Source organism: Hyperoodon ampullatus (genome assembly GCF_949752795.1).
Source record: "Hyperoodon ampullatus genome assembly, chromosome: 19".
Lineage (NCBI taxonomy): Eukaryota > Metazoa > Chordata > Mammalia > Artiodactyla > Ziphiidae > Hyperoodon > Hyperoodon ampullatus.
Genome location: NC_136932.1, coordinates 35,652,676 through 35,666,789, shown reverse-complemented (window position 1 = coordinate 35,666,789; position 14,114 = coordinate 35,652,676). Strand labels below are relative to the sequence as shown.

The 14,114-nt window shown below is 46.7% G+C and overlaps 1 protein-coding gene across 1 annotated transcript in view; it reads left to right on the top strand.

Annotated features, from left to right (window-relative positions):
- Positions 1–14,114, top strand: part of DNAH9 (dynein axonemal heavy chain 9) — a gene marked incomplete at both ends in the record, with an annotated part of 297,919 nt that overhangs the window by 261,780 nt on the left and 22,025 nt on the right. The window contains 2 exon segments of the mRNA XM_079725653.1: positions 8,608–8,735; positions 11,262–11,489. Of these exon segments, the coding sequence (XP_079581779.1) occupies positions 8,608–8,735; positions 11,262–11,489 (356 nt within the window).

Here is a 14,114-nt window from a genome sequence, read left to right as displayed (position 1 = left end):
CCTGGTCTGGGAAGATCCCACATGCCACGGAGCAACTAAGCCCATGTGCCACAACTACTGAGCCTGCACTCTAGAGCCCACAGGCCACAACTACTGAGCCCACGTGCCACAACTACTGAAGCCTGTGTGCCTAGAGCCCGTGCTCCACAGCAAGAGAAGCCACCGCAATGAGAAACCCGTGCACCACAACAAAGAGTAGCCCCAGCTTGTGCAACTAGAGAAAGCCCGTGCACAGCAACAAAGACCCAATGCAGGCAAAAATAAATAAATAAAAGAAAATAAATACATTTTAAAAATATATCTTAAATAAAGGGATGAGCAAATGGATGACTAATCAAAACTATAAAACTAGCAAAACTAGGGAGTTCCCTGGCAGTCCCGTGGTTAGGACTCCACGCTTTCACTGCCATGGCCCCGAGTTCAGTCCCTGGTCAGGGAACTAAGATCCTTCAAGCCTTGTGGCGTGGCCAAGGGGAAAAAAACAGCTAGCAAAACTACACATGTTGCAAAGTTAAATAAGGACTCAGCAGGTTTTTACAGAGCCAGGTCTTTATGGATGAGAATCCAGACCAGGTAATACACCTCCATGAAAGGAATCTATACCTGGTGTAGATTTAGAGCCTGGTGTTTGGCTCTAAAGAATAGATGAGTTCTGTATAAAGAAGAGAATTATCTTATTCACTAATTTAATGTATATTTTTGTAATCTCCTAAAAAGTTCAAGTAACATATTTTTAAAATACCTGTAATAAAGAATTTAAAATGAAAAGCAATAGTTCTCAGCTCCAGCCCTTCCCACACCCAGTCCACCTTCCCAGACACTGGGGTTTTGCCTATTTCTGAATTTATTCCTTCTGACAATTGTTTCTCTATTTCCTACTAATAATTTATATCATTATTTCTGAATTTATCAAGTTTCAGTATCTATTTATTCCCTGGTATGAAAAATAGGAATTTAGATCCCATTACTGCCAACCAATTGGCTTCATCCTAGATTTGGTAGCATAAGTCATCAGGAAAAAAATCACGGGAAGTAAAATTTCTGAATCTTTTGGTGTCTAAAAAGACTTCAGTTTTGCCCACATACTCTTTTAATAGTTCTGCTATTAAGGTCCAAAATGATTTTTACTCAGAATGTGTCCACACTGCTCAGTTGTCTCCTAGAATTCAGTTTTATTCATATGAGGCCATATGCTAGTAGGGTGCTATTCTTCCCTTGTTTCTTTGTTGGTGACCTATTTTTATTCCCTGGAAACTTTAGGATCATCTTTCTACCTTGTGTTCTGAAATTTCATGAGCTGAGTTAGGTGTGGGTGTTTTTCATTCACCTGCTCAGCACTCAGCCTGCCTTTTCAAGTGGGAGAGTCACACCTCTCTTTATCTCTGGAAATTTTATTCTATCATTTTTAGTAAATATCACCACCATTCAGCAAGTTGCTCATGCCGGAAACCTGGGAATCAGTCACCCTAGACCACTCCTCCACTACCTACCACATCTAGTCCTATTGCTTCTACCTTCTAAATGTGTTTCAAATGAGTCTAATTGTTTCATTGTGTCTCCCTCCTCTGAGTCACCACATCTCTCACTGGACTATCACAATAGCCTCCTAAGTTATCCCGGTTCTCTTCCCCAACCTGCAATTTTTGCTGCTCTTACAGCCAGACTCATCTTGCTGAATCTCAGATCTGATTGTTATCATTCTCCCTCTTAAATCGCTCTCGTGGTTCCCCACTGTTCTCAAGGTAATGTCCAGTACTATAAACATGGTCTCTGTGACCTGCATGGCCTGGCCTTTCTGTCCAGCCTTGGATCTTACATTCCCTCAAACTCACACTTCTCCGGCCACATGGCTCTTTTAGGTTCTCCATCATGAGCTCTCCTGGCCCAGGGCGTTTTCTCAAGCAATTCCTTTTACCTGAAATACTTCTCCCCAGCTCTTCAGTCCAATGCCTGCCAATCCTGCAGGGATCAGCTTCTCCTGACCTCTGCACAAGACCATTTGGTTCCCCCTTATACATATATTTGCTTCCGAGCATTTAATACAATTCTAATTAGACCCTTCTTTTACAATTTTAACTTACGTTTGCCTACCTGCATGTCACTAAGACCCTAGGGGTCAAGGACCGTGTCATCTTGCTCGTCATTTTCTTACCAGTGCCTAAAAGCATAACTAGCACAGAGAGGTACTCAGTAAATATCAGTTGAATGAATTAACAAACGAGTGAATAAATGAGCATAAGAACTGTTGTTACTGCTATGTTATTCCTGACTTTCACTTTTTCATAGATTCTGTATTCCTTCTGTCCCATGGAGGTTTTATTCCTTTCATAATGACAAATCTAGTCTCCTCATTTTTATTCAGTATTTTCCTTTTCGGAAGCTTTCATATACCCTGTTTATGAGCAATTTCCTACTATTCTTTGCCAATTGACCCCCAGCTATTATTCCATCATGTAGTTTGAAGCTTTCTGTCATTTCAGGCAAGCTGACCTGTCCCTGAACCGTATTGGTTATTTGTCTCTGAATAAATCACCTCAGCCCTGCCCTTTGCTTCATCTTAACGCATATTTCCCGACCAGAGGCAATATTGCTGTTCATCAGCTAGAGATTACCTGGGCACCTGTGCCTCTTTCTCTCTCTCTTCCTCCCCCTCTGCGTTCTGGATGGTTTGATTCATTTTCTCAGGCACCCATTTAGAACATATACTCTGGTGACATCGTGTGCTCCACATCTTGGATCTAATCATTCTGCCTGATGGACTCATTCTCAGGTTTGGAATCCACATAACTGACTCACTTTCCCCTATGTCCCCTAGGCCCCCGCTTATTCAGGAAGCTTACTGTCTCTGTGCTTGGGCAGAGTCTGTGCATCAGACTCCATCAGACACTGTTTTACCCCATGTAGACACAGACAAAGCTTGGCAGATGAAAGATTTTGTTCCCCCATCCTCACTCCAGCCCTCCTCCTGAAATGCATGAACCCACAGACAGACAAAATTCTGTATATGACTTTGGGAGTTCTCTAAGCTTCTGAAGCTCATCCATTGACACTTGGTTAAGAATCTGTGCTTTTCTAAGAATCTGAAAAAGAATAGGTATATGTATATGTATAACTGAATCACTTTGCTGTACACCTGAAACTAACACAACATTGTAAATCAACTAAACTCCAATATAAAATAAACATTTTTTAATTAAAAAAATTTTTTTAAAGAATCTAAGCTTTTCTGGCAGTTTTGTGCCTCTTAGTCTCCTCCAAGATTTTCCTTCCTCACAGTTTTGAAGGAGGAGGAGGACAGAATTCCATCCACTTTCCTTGGCCTATGTTTTAACATGAACCCACTTCCACCCACCCGCACAGCATTCCTTCTTGCCTTCGCAGATTAATCCTTTACCTTCTCTCTCTTCTCATCACCTTCTTCCTCAATGAGCCACACTTCCTTATTTGCACGATTATTTTTGCTTTTCCTTCATCTAAAAGCAATCACCCATCGTTTCCAATCACCCCCTAATACCTTCCTCCCAGGGTTCCTGTGAAGATAAGAATGAAATCTCAGATGTGAAAAGGCTTTGAAACATTAAAAGTACAGGAGCATTGCACGGCATTAAAATGACGATGATGATGCGTCTATTCTTTGAGGCAGCTCGGTTTGCTCCTTCCTTTACATCCTTTTGTCACATCCTTTCAAAGCACAGTATCGTCCTCGGCCCTCCCAACAGAGGACCTCCCCTTTCCACCCTTACAAGGCACCTTCTCTGGTCCTTCTTTGACTTGACTCTTGCATGATCTTGCTTGGTCTCCATCCTCCTTTGTCCAATTACCTGGCATTGACAAAATGTTTCCGTTTATCTACCACTTTGGCCTTCCACTCCCTCCTCTTCCTCTTTCCAATGTGCTGGTCAGAGGAGGAGTTCCTTTAGATTTTTGTCAACCTGCTACCAGGTGTGTTCAAAGAAACAGTTTTCAATTCGGTGTCTTTGCAGCTAGATTATCAACACTTTGCTTAGAGCCTCTTTTTCATTGTTCCTGACTCCATTCTCTTTTTCTTAAGCGTCAGTTGAAGTTGGCTAGGATGGAGCAAGTACAGTCTTTACAGAGCAGCTTCCAGACTGGCAGAGTGTAGTTTCTGTGTGGAGGGACACTCATCCATCTGTTCATGTGCTGGGGATGGGGGACACCTCTTCCACTGAGAAGGGGCTGTGCAGGGATGGGGATGGAACAGGGATGTGCGCAGAGGCAGATACAATGGCAGTAAATGGAAGGTGTTCTACCAGATGGCAGATGTTTTGTCAGGCAGAGGGAGCAGTAGAGAGTGAAGCAAAGTGCTGAGCATAAGAAGCGGGGCAGCCATTAGGAAGTTTAAAGGAAGAGGGGAATGGACAACATAGCCAACTTCTGGACATGAAACATTACCAGACAGTCTCACAAGACTGAGAATCATCAGCTTGTGGTGGCACCAATTCACACAGTGTGTTATTTTTTCTCTTGTATTAACGCATAGACTTGTCCAGGGTTGTGGTTTTACAAAAGTTGGGGGATGCAGACGTAGAATGGGCAATGGAGTGAAGAATTTTATAAGATCATGGCTCAAATGAAGGATTATTGGGTCCATCTTAAAATAAGAGGGAGGTAAAGATGAAGGTTAGAAAAAACAGAGGAGCCAATGGACTCGTTTTGCTGACATAGAATAATATGCGAGGAGGAGTAAGAGAGTGAGCAGTCTGGACAGTAGGAAGTTAGAGTTGTGATTATATATGAAAGAATTATGTGTCAGATGTGGGAGAGTTTGCAGGGATAATCAAGGCCTCGGTACAGCCACTGGGAATGGGAAACAGAAATGGAAAGAAATTCTTTGAAGATGAGGAAGCATGAGGCTGGGTGTTGGCTGAGTCATCCATAGTGGCATTAAAGCTCACCAAGATAATGATGAGACAGAAAATATGGAATATTTTAAACCAAGTTCCAAAACCCCTAATGAAAGTGACTGTCTCTGGGAAGTTGATAGAAGGCGGAAAACATAAAAGTTAGTAGGCAATGTAGCCAGTAGCATGTGCTTTAGAAGAGAGCACATGTGTTAGCATACGGTATTTGTTTTTCTCTTTCTGACTTACTTCACTCCGTATGACAGACTCTGGCTCCATCCACCTCACTACAAATAACTCAATTTCGTTTCTTTATATGGCTGAGTAATATTCCATTGTATATATGTGCCACATCTTCTTTATCCATTCATCTGTTGATGGACACTTAGGTTGCTTCCATGTCCTGACTATTGTAAATAGAGCTGCAATGAACATTGTGGTACATGACTCTTTTTGAATTTTGGTTTTGTCGGGGTATATGCCCAGTAGTGGGATTGCTGGGTCGTATGGTAGTTCTATTTTTAGTTTTTTAAGGACCCTCCATACTGTTCTCCATAGTGGCCAACAGTACAAGAGGGTTCCATTTTCTCCACACCCTCGCCAGCATTTATTGTTTGTAGATTTTTTGATGATGGCCATTCTGACCGGTGTGAGATGATATCTCACCATATGCTAACACATATATATGGAATCTAAGAAAAAAAAAAGGTTATGAAGAACCTAGGGGCAAGATGGGAATAAAGACACAGACCTACCAGAGAATGGACTTGAGGATATGGGGAGGGGGAAGGGTAAGCTGTGACAAAGTGAGAGAGTGGCATGGACATATATACACTACCAGATGTAAAACAGATAGCTAGGGCTTCCCTGGTGGCGCAGTGGTTGAGAGTCCGCCTGCCGATGCAGGGGACACGGGTTTGTGCCCCGGTCCGGGAAGATCCCACATGCTGCGGAGCGGCTGGGCCTGTGAGCCATGGCCGCTGAGCCTGCGCGTCCGGAGCCTGTGCTCCACAACAGGAGAGGCCACAACAGTGAGAGGCCTGTGTACTGCAAAAAAAAAAAACAAAAAACAGATAGCTAGTGGGAAGTAGCCGCATAGCACAGGGAGATCAGCTCCGTGCTTTGTGACCACCTAGAGGGGTGGGATAGGGAGGGTGGGAGGGAGGGGGATGCAAGAGGGAAGGGATGTGGGAACAGATGTGTATGTATAGCTGATTCACTTTGTTACAAAGCAGAAACTAACACACCATTGTAAAGCAATTATACTCCAATAAAGATGTTAAAATAAATAAATAAATATTAAATTAAATTTAAAAAACAAAAGAAGAGAGCACATGAAAGGTTTCTCATACAAGAGTGGAGAAGAAATAGCCTGCAAGTAATAAGACAAGGCTAGAAGGATGTTCCCCTTCCTCCCACCCGCAGGGGCATGTGGAGCTAGGCGGAGGGCCACGGACGCTGTAATGTCCTCAGACTGGAGCTCGTGGAGGGACGGCCACCAAGATGCTCAGGGAGGTTCACAGTGTGGCCTGGCTCCTGGTGACACCACCATACGGGGCGCTGGAAGGAAGATCCGAAAGGGAAAGAGGAGCTGAAGGCAGGGGGCTGGGGGCCTGGAAGCCATAGCACATGGAATTCGAACTAATCTTTAGCTAAGCCCTCTTTTCCTGTACCCTTTGTCTGTGAACAAAGAAAAGAAGTAGGGTCTTTGTGAGCAGAAATGTCACCGAGGCTATCTAATAATCCCAGCATCTTTATCCTGTTCTTTTTCTCTGGAATAAGTTGTTCATATTCTTGGCTCTAAAGCTGACATCAAATCTATTGCCAGCTAGGATTTATAGAGTTTAATAAGGGTATTTCTTGGGTTCATCTCAGTTGAATCTGTAATAACTATTCCTCACTACAAAAAGTCATCATCTTGTTTGGTCTTGTACAGTTAAAGAACACACTATAGTTTTGTTTTAGTGCTTTAAAGACACATCCAATATTGACAATGTTCTTTAAATTTTCTTGCACAAGTATCAAACTGCAACTTTAATTTTAGTTCCCCTGAAACTAAATTTGTTAAGTACAGACTTTTATTCTTTTTCTCTTTTAAATTTCTCCTCTTTTCTCTTGTGCACCTCACCTTCTTAGAAAAATTGCTCGACAATTCCTTCATGGTATTACACATTTTTTGATCCTTTTGTCTAAAGAATATTATGTAATTTCTCTAAATTTTTTATTATTTTTTAAAATTTTATTTATTTATTTATTTTTGGCTGTGTTGGGTCTTCGTTTCTGTGCGAGGGCTTCCTCTAGTTGTGGCAAGCAGGGGCCACTCTTCACCGCGGTGCGCGGGCCTCTCACTGTCGCGGCCTCTCTCGTTGCGGAGCACAGGCTCCAGACGCTCAGGCTCAGTAGTCGTGGCTCACGGGCCTAGTTGCTCCACGGCATGTGGGATCTTCCCAGACCGGGGCTCGAACCTGTGTCCCCTTCATCGGCAGGCAGATTCTCAACCACTGCGCCACCAGGGAAGCCCTCCAAACTTTATTGGGTTGGGTGAATAGCTGGTGTCCAAGCAGAACTGGCTGCCTATATTAAGCTTATTTCTTTGTGTGAAGTCTTTCTTGGGCTTGCAGAGCAACTCTTGAGCATCCGCCTTGCTCCAGTGACCCAGCTGTGACACGTGCATTTGCATGGCCGTTCCCTTACTCCATTCCTGACAGTGAGATACAAGCATTCACACCTACGCAGCCAAGCCCCTTCTTGGCTGGCCTCTTGCCTCTCTTCACTCTCATTCATGCAAAAGGACAGGGTTCTTTGTGGTGTGAATAACAGGGAGGAGTTTCATATGGCGTAAAGTCCAGGAAGCCCAACTACCTGAGTCCTGGTCCTCTTGGCCTCGCCTCGCAGTAAGCTTCCAGGGAAAATATATATTATTATTAATATATTCCGGGGACAAAGCACGTTAGACCTGGCCACGCCCACACGCTTGCTACTCTTCGAGCCTTTCACTCTCTAGGATGGCGGCCCAATGCCTGCTCTTCAAGTGGAGGCTGCACAGAAGGGCAGCGGCACGTGTGCCCACTCTTGGGGATGTCAACTGAAAAAAAAGCACGACATGAGAGTCGTGAGTTAAGTTTTCTCGGGGGCAAAATGAGGACTGTAGCCCGGGAGACAGCAACTCGGAGGTCAGTGTGCGTGTGGTTTTGGTGAGGAGGGCATGCAGTCAGGCACACGTGTTTGCAGAAGAGCAGACGTCACCGTGAAGGACTGGAGTGCTTTTCTAGATGTGAGGACACGTAAGAACTGGACTCATAAAATCTTCTCCTGAGAATTCCTAACTATCTGAAGACCTGTTCTGCCAGTTCTTCCCAGAGCACAGAGGGCCTCATTCCTGGTCTCCACCGTGAGCTCCTTTCATAGGGTGTTGAAGGTCATCGGCTACAGTAGCTAGTGACTTAATCCTTGTACAGGCAGATGGCAAGCGCCAGTTTTTAGTTGGCAGGGATTAAGTGAGGAGGGAGGGGTGAAGCATTTTGCCGAGACAAGTGCTTCCTTCTCTTTGGGAACAAAAAGCTGGAAGATGCAGCAACCACCGCCCCCCCCACCCCCCACGCCGTGAAGGAAGAGGGTCCGTGTGTGAGGTCGGGCTGCACGGCTTCTCGCAGCCTGCGATGGGGGAGCCGCATGGAGGTGTGCGTTTCCTCGTGAACACTCAATGGCATTAGAGGCAATAATGACCACTCCTTGCCCCTTTTAGGTAAAAAACTCGGATACACCTTCAACAACCGGAACTTTCACAACGTGTCTTTGGGCCAAGGACAGGAGGTAGTGGCTGAGGCTGTGCTGGACCTGGCTGCCAAGAAAGGCCACTGGGTTCTTTTGCAGGTACGCCCCCTCTGCCCTGCTGGGGTCACTCTTGACCCCGTCCCTGGGTCGACGCCCGCAGCCCCTGGGCTGCCTTTCCTTCCATGCCCTCGTCCCTGACTTCCCAGTCTTCTCCCTGCAGTCCTGCCCCGTGTGTTCTTCTCCTCAGCGCCCCCCTCAGTACTCTCGCTCCCCCCCAACTCTCTCTGGTTTCAATGGCGCCCCCGTCCAGAAGCAGGCCTGTTCTCGCGGCGCTGCGTGCTCAGGAGGCCGCCGTTCACCTGGAGGCTGCTGACCTCTTCCCAGGCGTTCCATGGAGCACTCCTCTGCTCTGCCTTTCCACGTGTCACGTGTTACAGGCTCTTCATTACATGCGTGACTAGAGCATCACACGTGTAACCAGGGCTGAGCCTCTTCACTGAGAGTTCATGCTGGGGTCAGGAATCTGGAACACCTACCATTGTAGGAATACCTACAGCACTTCTTGTACATGTTTCACTAAACATGTACAAGAAGTAAAGGCTGCCCCTCCCGAATCACGGCCTGTCCTCTTGTTCCCGTTTCCGCAGCTTGCATGGATCCTGGGGCTGCGGGGCGTGGAGCGAGTGGCTGACTCCTCTCTTCTCCCGCAGCCACCTCTGTGAGGGCACCCATGGCTACGTGGAAACCACTTACGCTGTGGCTGTGTCCTTCACTGCATTTTCTTGGGGAAAGAGACATTCCTTATTTACCTTTGGCACCCAGCACACCACCGTGAACACAGTAGACACTCAACCAAAGCCCATGGGGTAAAAGAATCAATGAAGAAATCAGTGAAGGAAGGACACATGGAAAAGCCAGTCCCTCCCCTCCCATCTGGCTTTGATTACCGAGAACTTCCTCTGTCTCCTGATGACTCACTGTACACTTCTTGCTGTTGGGTTTTCATCCTTAATTATCCCATTATTTATTTGGAGCCTAGCAGCAGAGGGATCTGCTATTCCCTGGGACGCTTTTCCAGAAACAGTGGGAATCTAAGGAGAAAAGAGAATGACAGTGGGGTTCCTGCTTCTTCCCACTAGATCAGCTCGGTGCTGGGAGGGTGTGACCTCCCCAACTATCTCAGGCTCATTTGCCAAAGAGACCCCCTTCTGGGCACTAGCACCTTCAGGAACCCAGCCCCCCAGACGGTGAGCAGAGAGCGTTTCCTCCCCCTGCTACCTACCGGCTGCCCTGATGTGGTTTCTGAGAGACCTCCAGGGTGAAACTCAGACGCTGGGATTCCTGAAGCAGTGGCAGAGTTTCTCACTGCCCGCCAGTGGTGCTGCCTGGCTCATGGAGCCCTGGCTCTCCAGGCAGCCAGCAAACTCTCCGCTCCCACAGAGTGATGACAACTGAATGCTTTCATTTAACAGAGTTTCATTTCAGCAATCGCTACGAACTCCTGCATAGCATTTCACAGTATACAAAGCCCTTTCAAATCCATTACCTTTGGTTTTTTGCAGCAACCCTGGGAAGTAAGTATGGAAAATATTATTGTTATTTCTCTTTTCATGGAAGAGAAAGTAGCACTCAGAGACCAGATTGCTGTGGCCCAAGCACTGTGCTCTGTGCCAATCTGTGTATTTAAGGCTCTCTGCAAGCAGGCTTCCTCAAATATGTATCAAGGAGCTTTTATCTATCCATCATAATGAAACTGATTGCAATGAAGCAAAGTGACTATCCTTGCTAGAGTGAAAAGTGCATGCTGCAAGGTAGTGCTAAGAAATAAATGTCGTTTTACACAGACAGACAGAAAGGGATTTTGTTGGGGGAGGAGAAGGGCTCAAAGACCAGACAGAGGAGCTTGGGCTTGTAGTAGGGGCTTTCTCTGTCTGGGAGCAGCAGTGTCTCAGTGTGTTTTAGGAAGATAAGTTTGGCAACAATTAGCAGAATGGTTTCGAGAGGGGCAGGGGAGGAAGGAAAGCTAGCTAGAAGTTTAAATCAGTGCTTTTCAGGTCTTAACATGCCTACAAATCACTGGAGGATCTTATTAAAATCCACTAATTCAGTAAGTCTGAGTCTGCATTTCTAACTGGCTTCCAGGTAAGGCCAACATTGCTGATCCATGGGCCCCACTTTTGATCAAAGGCTCAAAAAAATCCAGGTGTCAGATATGGGGATCTGGATTTGGAATGTAACCACACATTAGACCCTTGAAGTGTGGCCCCCAGACCAGCAGCAGCTGCAGCATCACCCAAGAACTTGTTAGAAATGCGAGCCTTCAGGCCCTACCCTGGACCACCTGCATCAACCACTCTGGGATGAGGCCCGAGAATCTTTGTTTCAGCAAGCCCTCCAGGGGATCCCGATGCCTGGTCAAGTTTGAGATCCTTGTGCTAGAGAGACTTAGGACACCAAGGGAAAGGATTGAATTGCAGGATACAAGGGGTCCCCATTACTGGGAACCCCAAGACTCATGCTGGGATGTGATTTGTTTGAAAGTAAGGCCAGGTCCCTCCTCAAGCCGCCTTCCTGATAATTGTTTAAGCAGATGCCTGTAATCAAGGGGTCCTTCCTTCCCACCAGAACATCCACCTGGTGGCCAAGTGGCTCAGTACCCTGGAGAAGAAGCTGGAGGAGCACAGTGAGAACAGCCACCCAGAGTTCAGGGTCTTCATCAGTGCGGAGCCCGCGCCCTCCACTGAGGGCCACATCATCCCCCAGGGCATCCTGGAGAACTCCGTTAAGATCACCAACGAGCCTCCCACGGGCATGCACGCCAACCTGCACAAGGCCCTGGACAACTTCACTCAGGTAGGGGGCCCTGGGAGGGAGGGGAGAAGAGTGCCCCGCCTCACAAAGAGCAGATTCCCCGAGTGGGAGAGTGGCACACAGCTGGGATGGGGTGGGGGACCGACTGGAGCAGTGCCCGGCATGGGCGAAATGTGTCCCCTCTGCAAGTGACCTCCAGCCAGTGCCCGCCGAGTGCAGCTCTCAATTCCCAGATATACCTTGGGGGAGCCAAGCTTAGGGTGTTTCTTTGGCAAGAGGTGTAGGGGAGCTTTCTGCACATCTACAGGCTAACTGAGTACTCCAAGATGGAGAAGGACAGAGTGCTGTAAATCTAATTGATATGGTGCACTGGTCACACACTTATTAGCTAAACACACCGTCTTCAGGCAGGGGGCTGACGCTCTTGTTCAGATGACGTCTGCATGCATCTTGAGTATCAAGGGTTCAGATAATCCAGGCAGCAGATGGTGGGGATCTGGACTAGAATGTAACCACGTGTTAGACTCATAAAGCATGGCCTCCAGACCAGCAACATCAGCATCACCTGGGCACTTGATAGGAATGCAAATTCTCAGGCTCCACCCTAGACCAAGTGAATCAGACACTTTGGGGTGGGGCCCAGGCCTCTGGGCACTAACTACCCCTCCAGGGGATTCTATCCAACAGTCGACTTGGAGAACACTGTGCTAGTGAGACTTGGACTATCCAGGCATAGGGTTCAAACGCGGGCTACTACATGACTGGAATCTCTGTTACTGGGAACTCCAAGACTCATGTAATGGAGTATTTATTTAAAGCCAAGGCCAGGCCCATGGGTATATAAAGTACCGCTTTATATACCCGTATATAAAGTAGCACTTGCCAAGTCTGCAGCTCAGGCCTCTTGCATCTTCTCAGGAAGGCATCCTTTCTGGTCGCTTCTTCTTTGGGGAGTCCCACCCTTCTGGGAGAGGGAGTATGCAAAGGTGTGAACACCAGGAGGATGGGGGTCACAGAGCCCACCTAACGTCGATCTCCCACTCTGGCCTTGGTGGAGTCCAAGGGCAGGGTTCTAGGATGGGTCCGGGTTCTAGGATGGGTCCTCCCCGACATCATCCTGTCGTAACACCAGCGGGTCTCTAGCTTCACGGAACCCATGCTCAAGCTCACCGCAAGCCCCAGATAGGTCATCTAGGTCGGCTGAAACAGGCCATCCAGCAGGACAGCCATTCTGGTGAGCCCAGTGTAAAGCAGCAGGAGCAGCAGCCCTTTGGGATTGACATTAACATGAGATGAAGACCACGTGTCAGCCGAGTCTCGGGAGATTTCACTGACTGTCTGATACCCTCGTAGCAGCAGCCCAAAGGCCAACTTGCAGGGAAGCTTCCCCGGGATCTGAGAAGCGAAACTTATCCAGCCCCCTCCTCTTGCACTCACCTTTCCAACCCAGCTCCAAAACTCCCACATAACCTGGAGTAGAGAGCAGGGGAACATTATCAGGAGATCTCAGATGTTTTAGCTTGCCATTTTTCCTACAAAATACCTTCCCATTGCAACATGGTACAGAAGGCAAGGTGCTTTTCTGTCCGGGGCATTTTCTTTTCTCCTTTTTTATTTTTTCCTAAATAGGTCTTGACTTCTCGGTGCTCTGTACCAGAGGTCAAAGCTTCTCAGTTTTCTAGACTTTATATTCCATGTAGGGGAACTAGACATTCTTAACTTTGAAATCTACAGACTTCTTTAGAGGAGGTTGTAGTTGGTTCCAAGCAAAGACATTTTTGCCCTGAAAAGGCATTGGGACTATAGCTCAACTGATGGGTGGATAAACAAAAGATGGTGAATCCATACACTGGAACGGTACCTGGCAATAAAAACAAGGCACTGGTACATGCTATAACATGGGTAAACCTTGAAAACATTATGCTAAATAAATGAAAGCAGCCAGACACAAAAGTTCTCATATTGTATGACCCTATTTATCTGGAATGTCCAGAATAGGCAGATCTGTAGAGACAGAAAGCAGATTAGGGATGGCCCGGGGCTGGGAAAGTGGGGGAGTGGAGAGTGACAATGAATGTGTATGTGGTTTCTTCTCAGGGTGATTAACTAGTCTAAAACTAGACTGTGGTGATGATCACACAGCCCTGTGAATATGCTAAAACCATGGAAGTGTATACCTTAACTAGATGAAACGTGTGGTATGTGAATCATGTCTCAATACAATTCAGTGGAAGAATCTTTTCAGCTGCTACTCACCAGAGAAAAGGAAAAAAAAAAAAGGCATTGAGTAGCACAGCAACGTGAATGCATGTAATGCCACTGCATTGCAGGCTTAAGAAAGGTTAAGATGGTAACTTTTATGATATGTATATTTTACCATAATTTTTTTTTAAGTTGGGGAGGGAGGAAGACATTAGGGTGCAGTTAGCCTGCTCTGGTGAAGGGTACAGTGGTAGGGAACCCCCAGCTCTCCTGCCTTGAGGGTCTTGGACAGAGCCAGGGAAGGGAGCGGCAGCTGCTTCACATGGAATAGCTTCTAATAATTAATATTATAAAACTCTGCCTTGGGGTGGGGTATCATCATCTACAGCTATACCCGGCTTCATCTGCTCAGCCTCCCCATGGGCCCTCGTCCTTGGGCTAGACCCCCTGCAAGCCTAGTCTAGT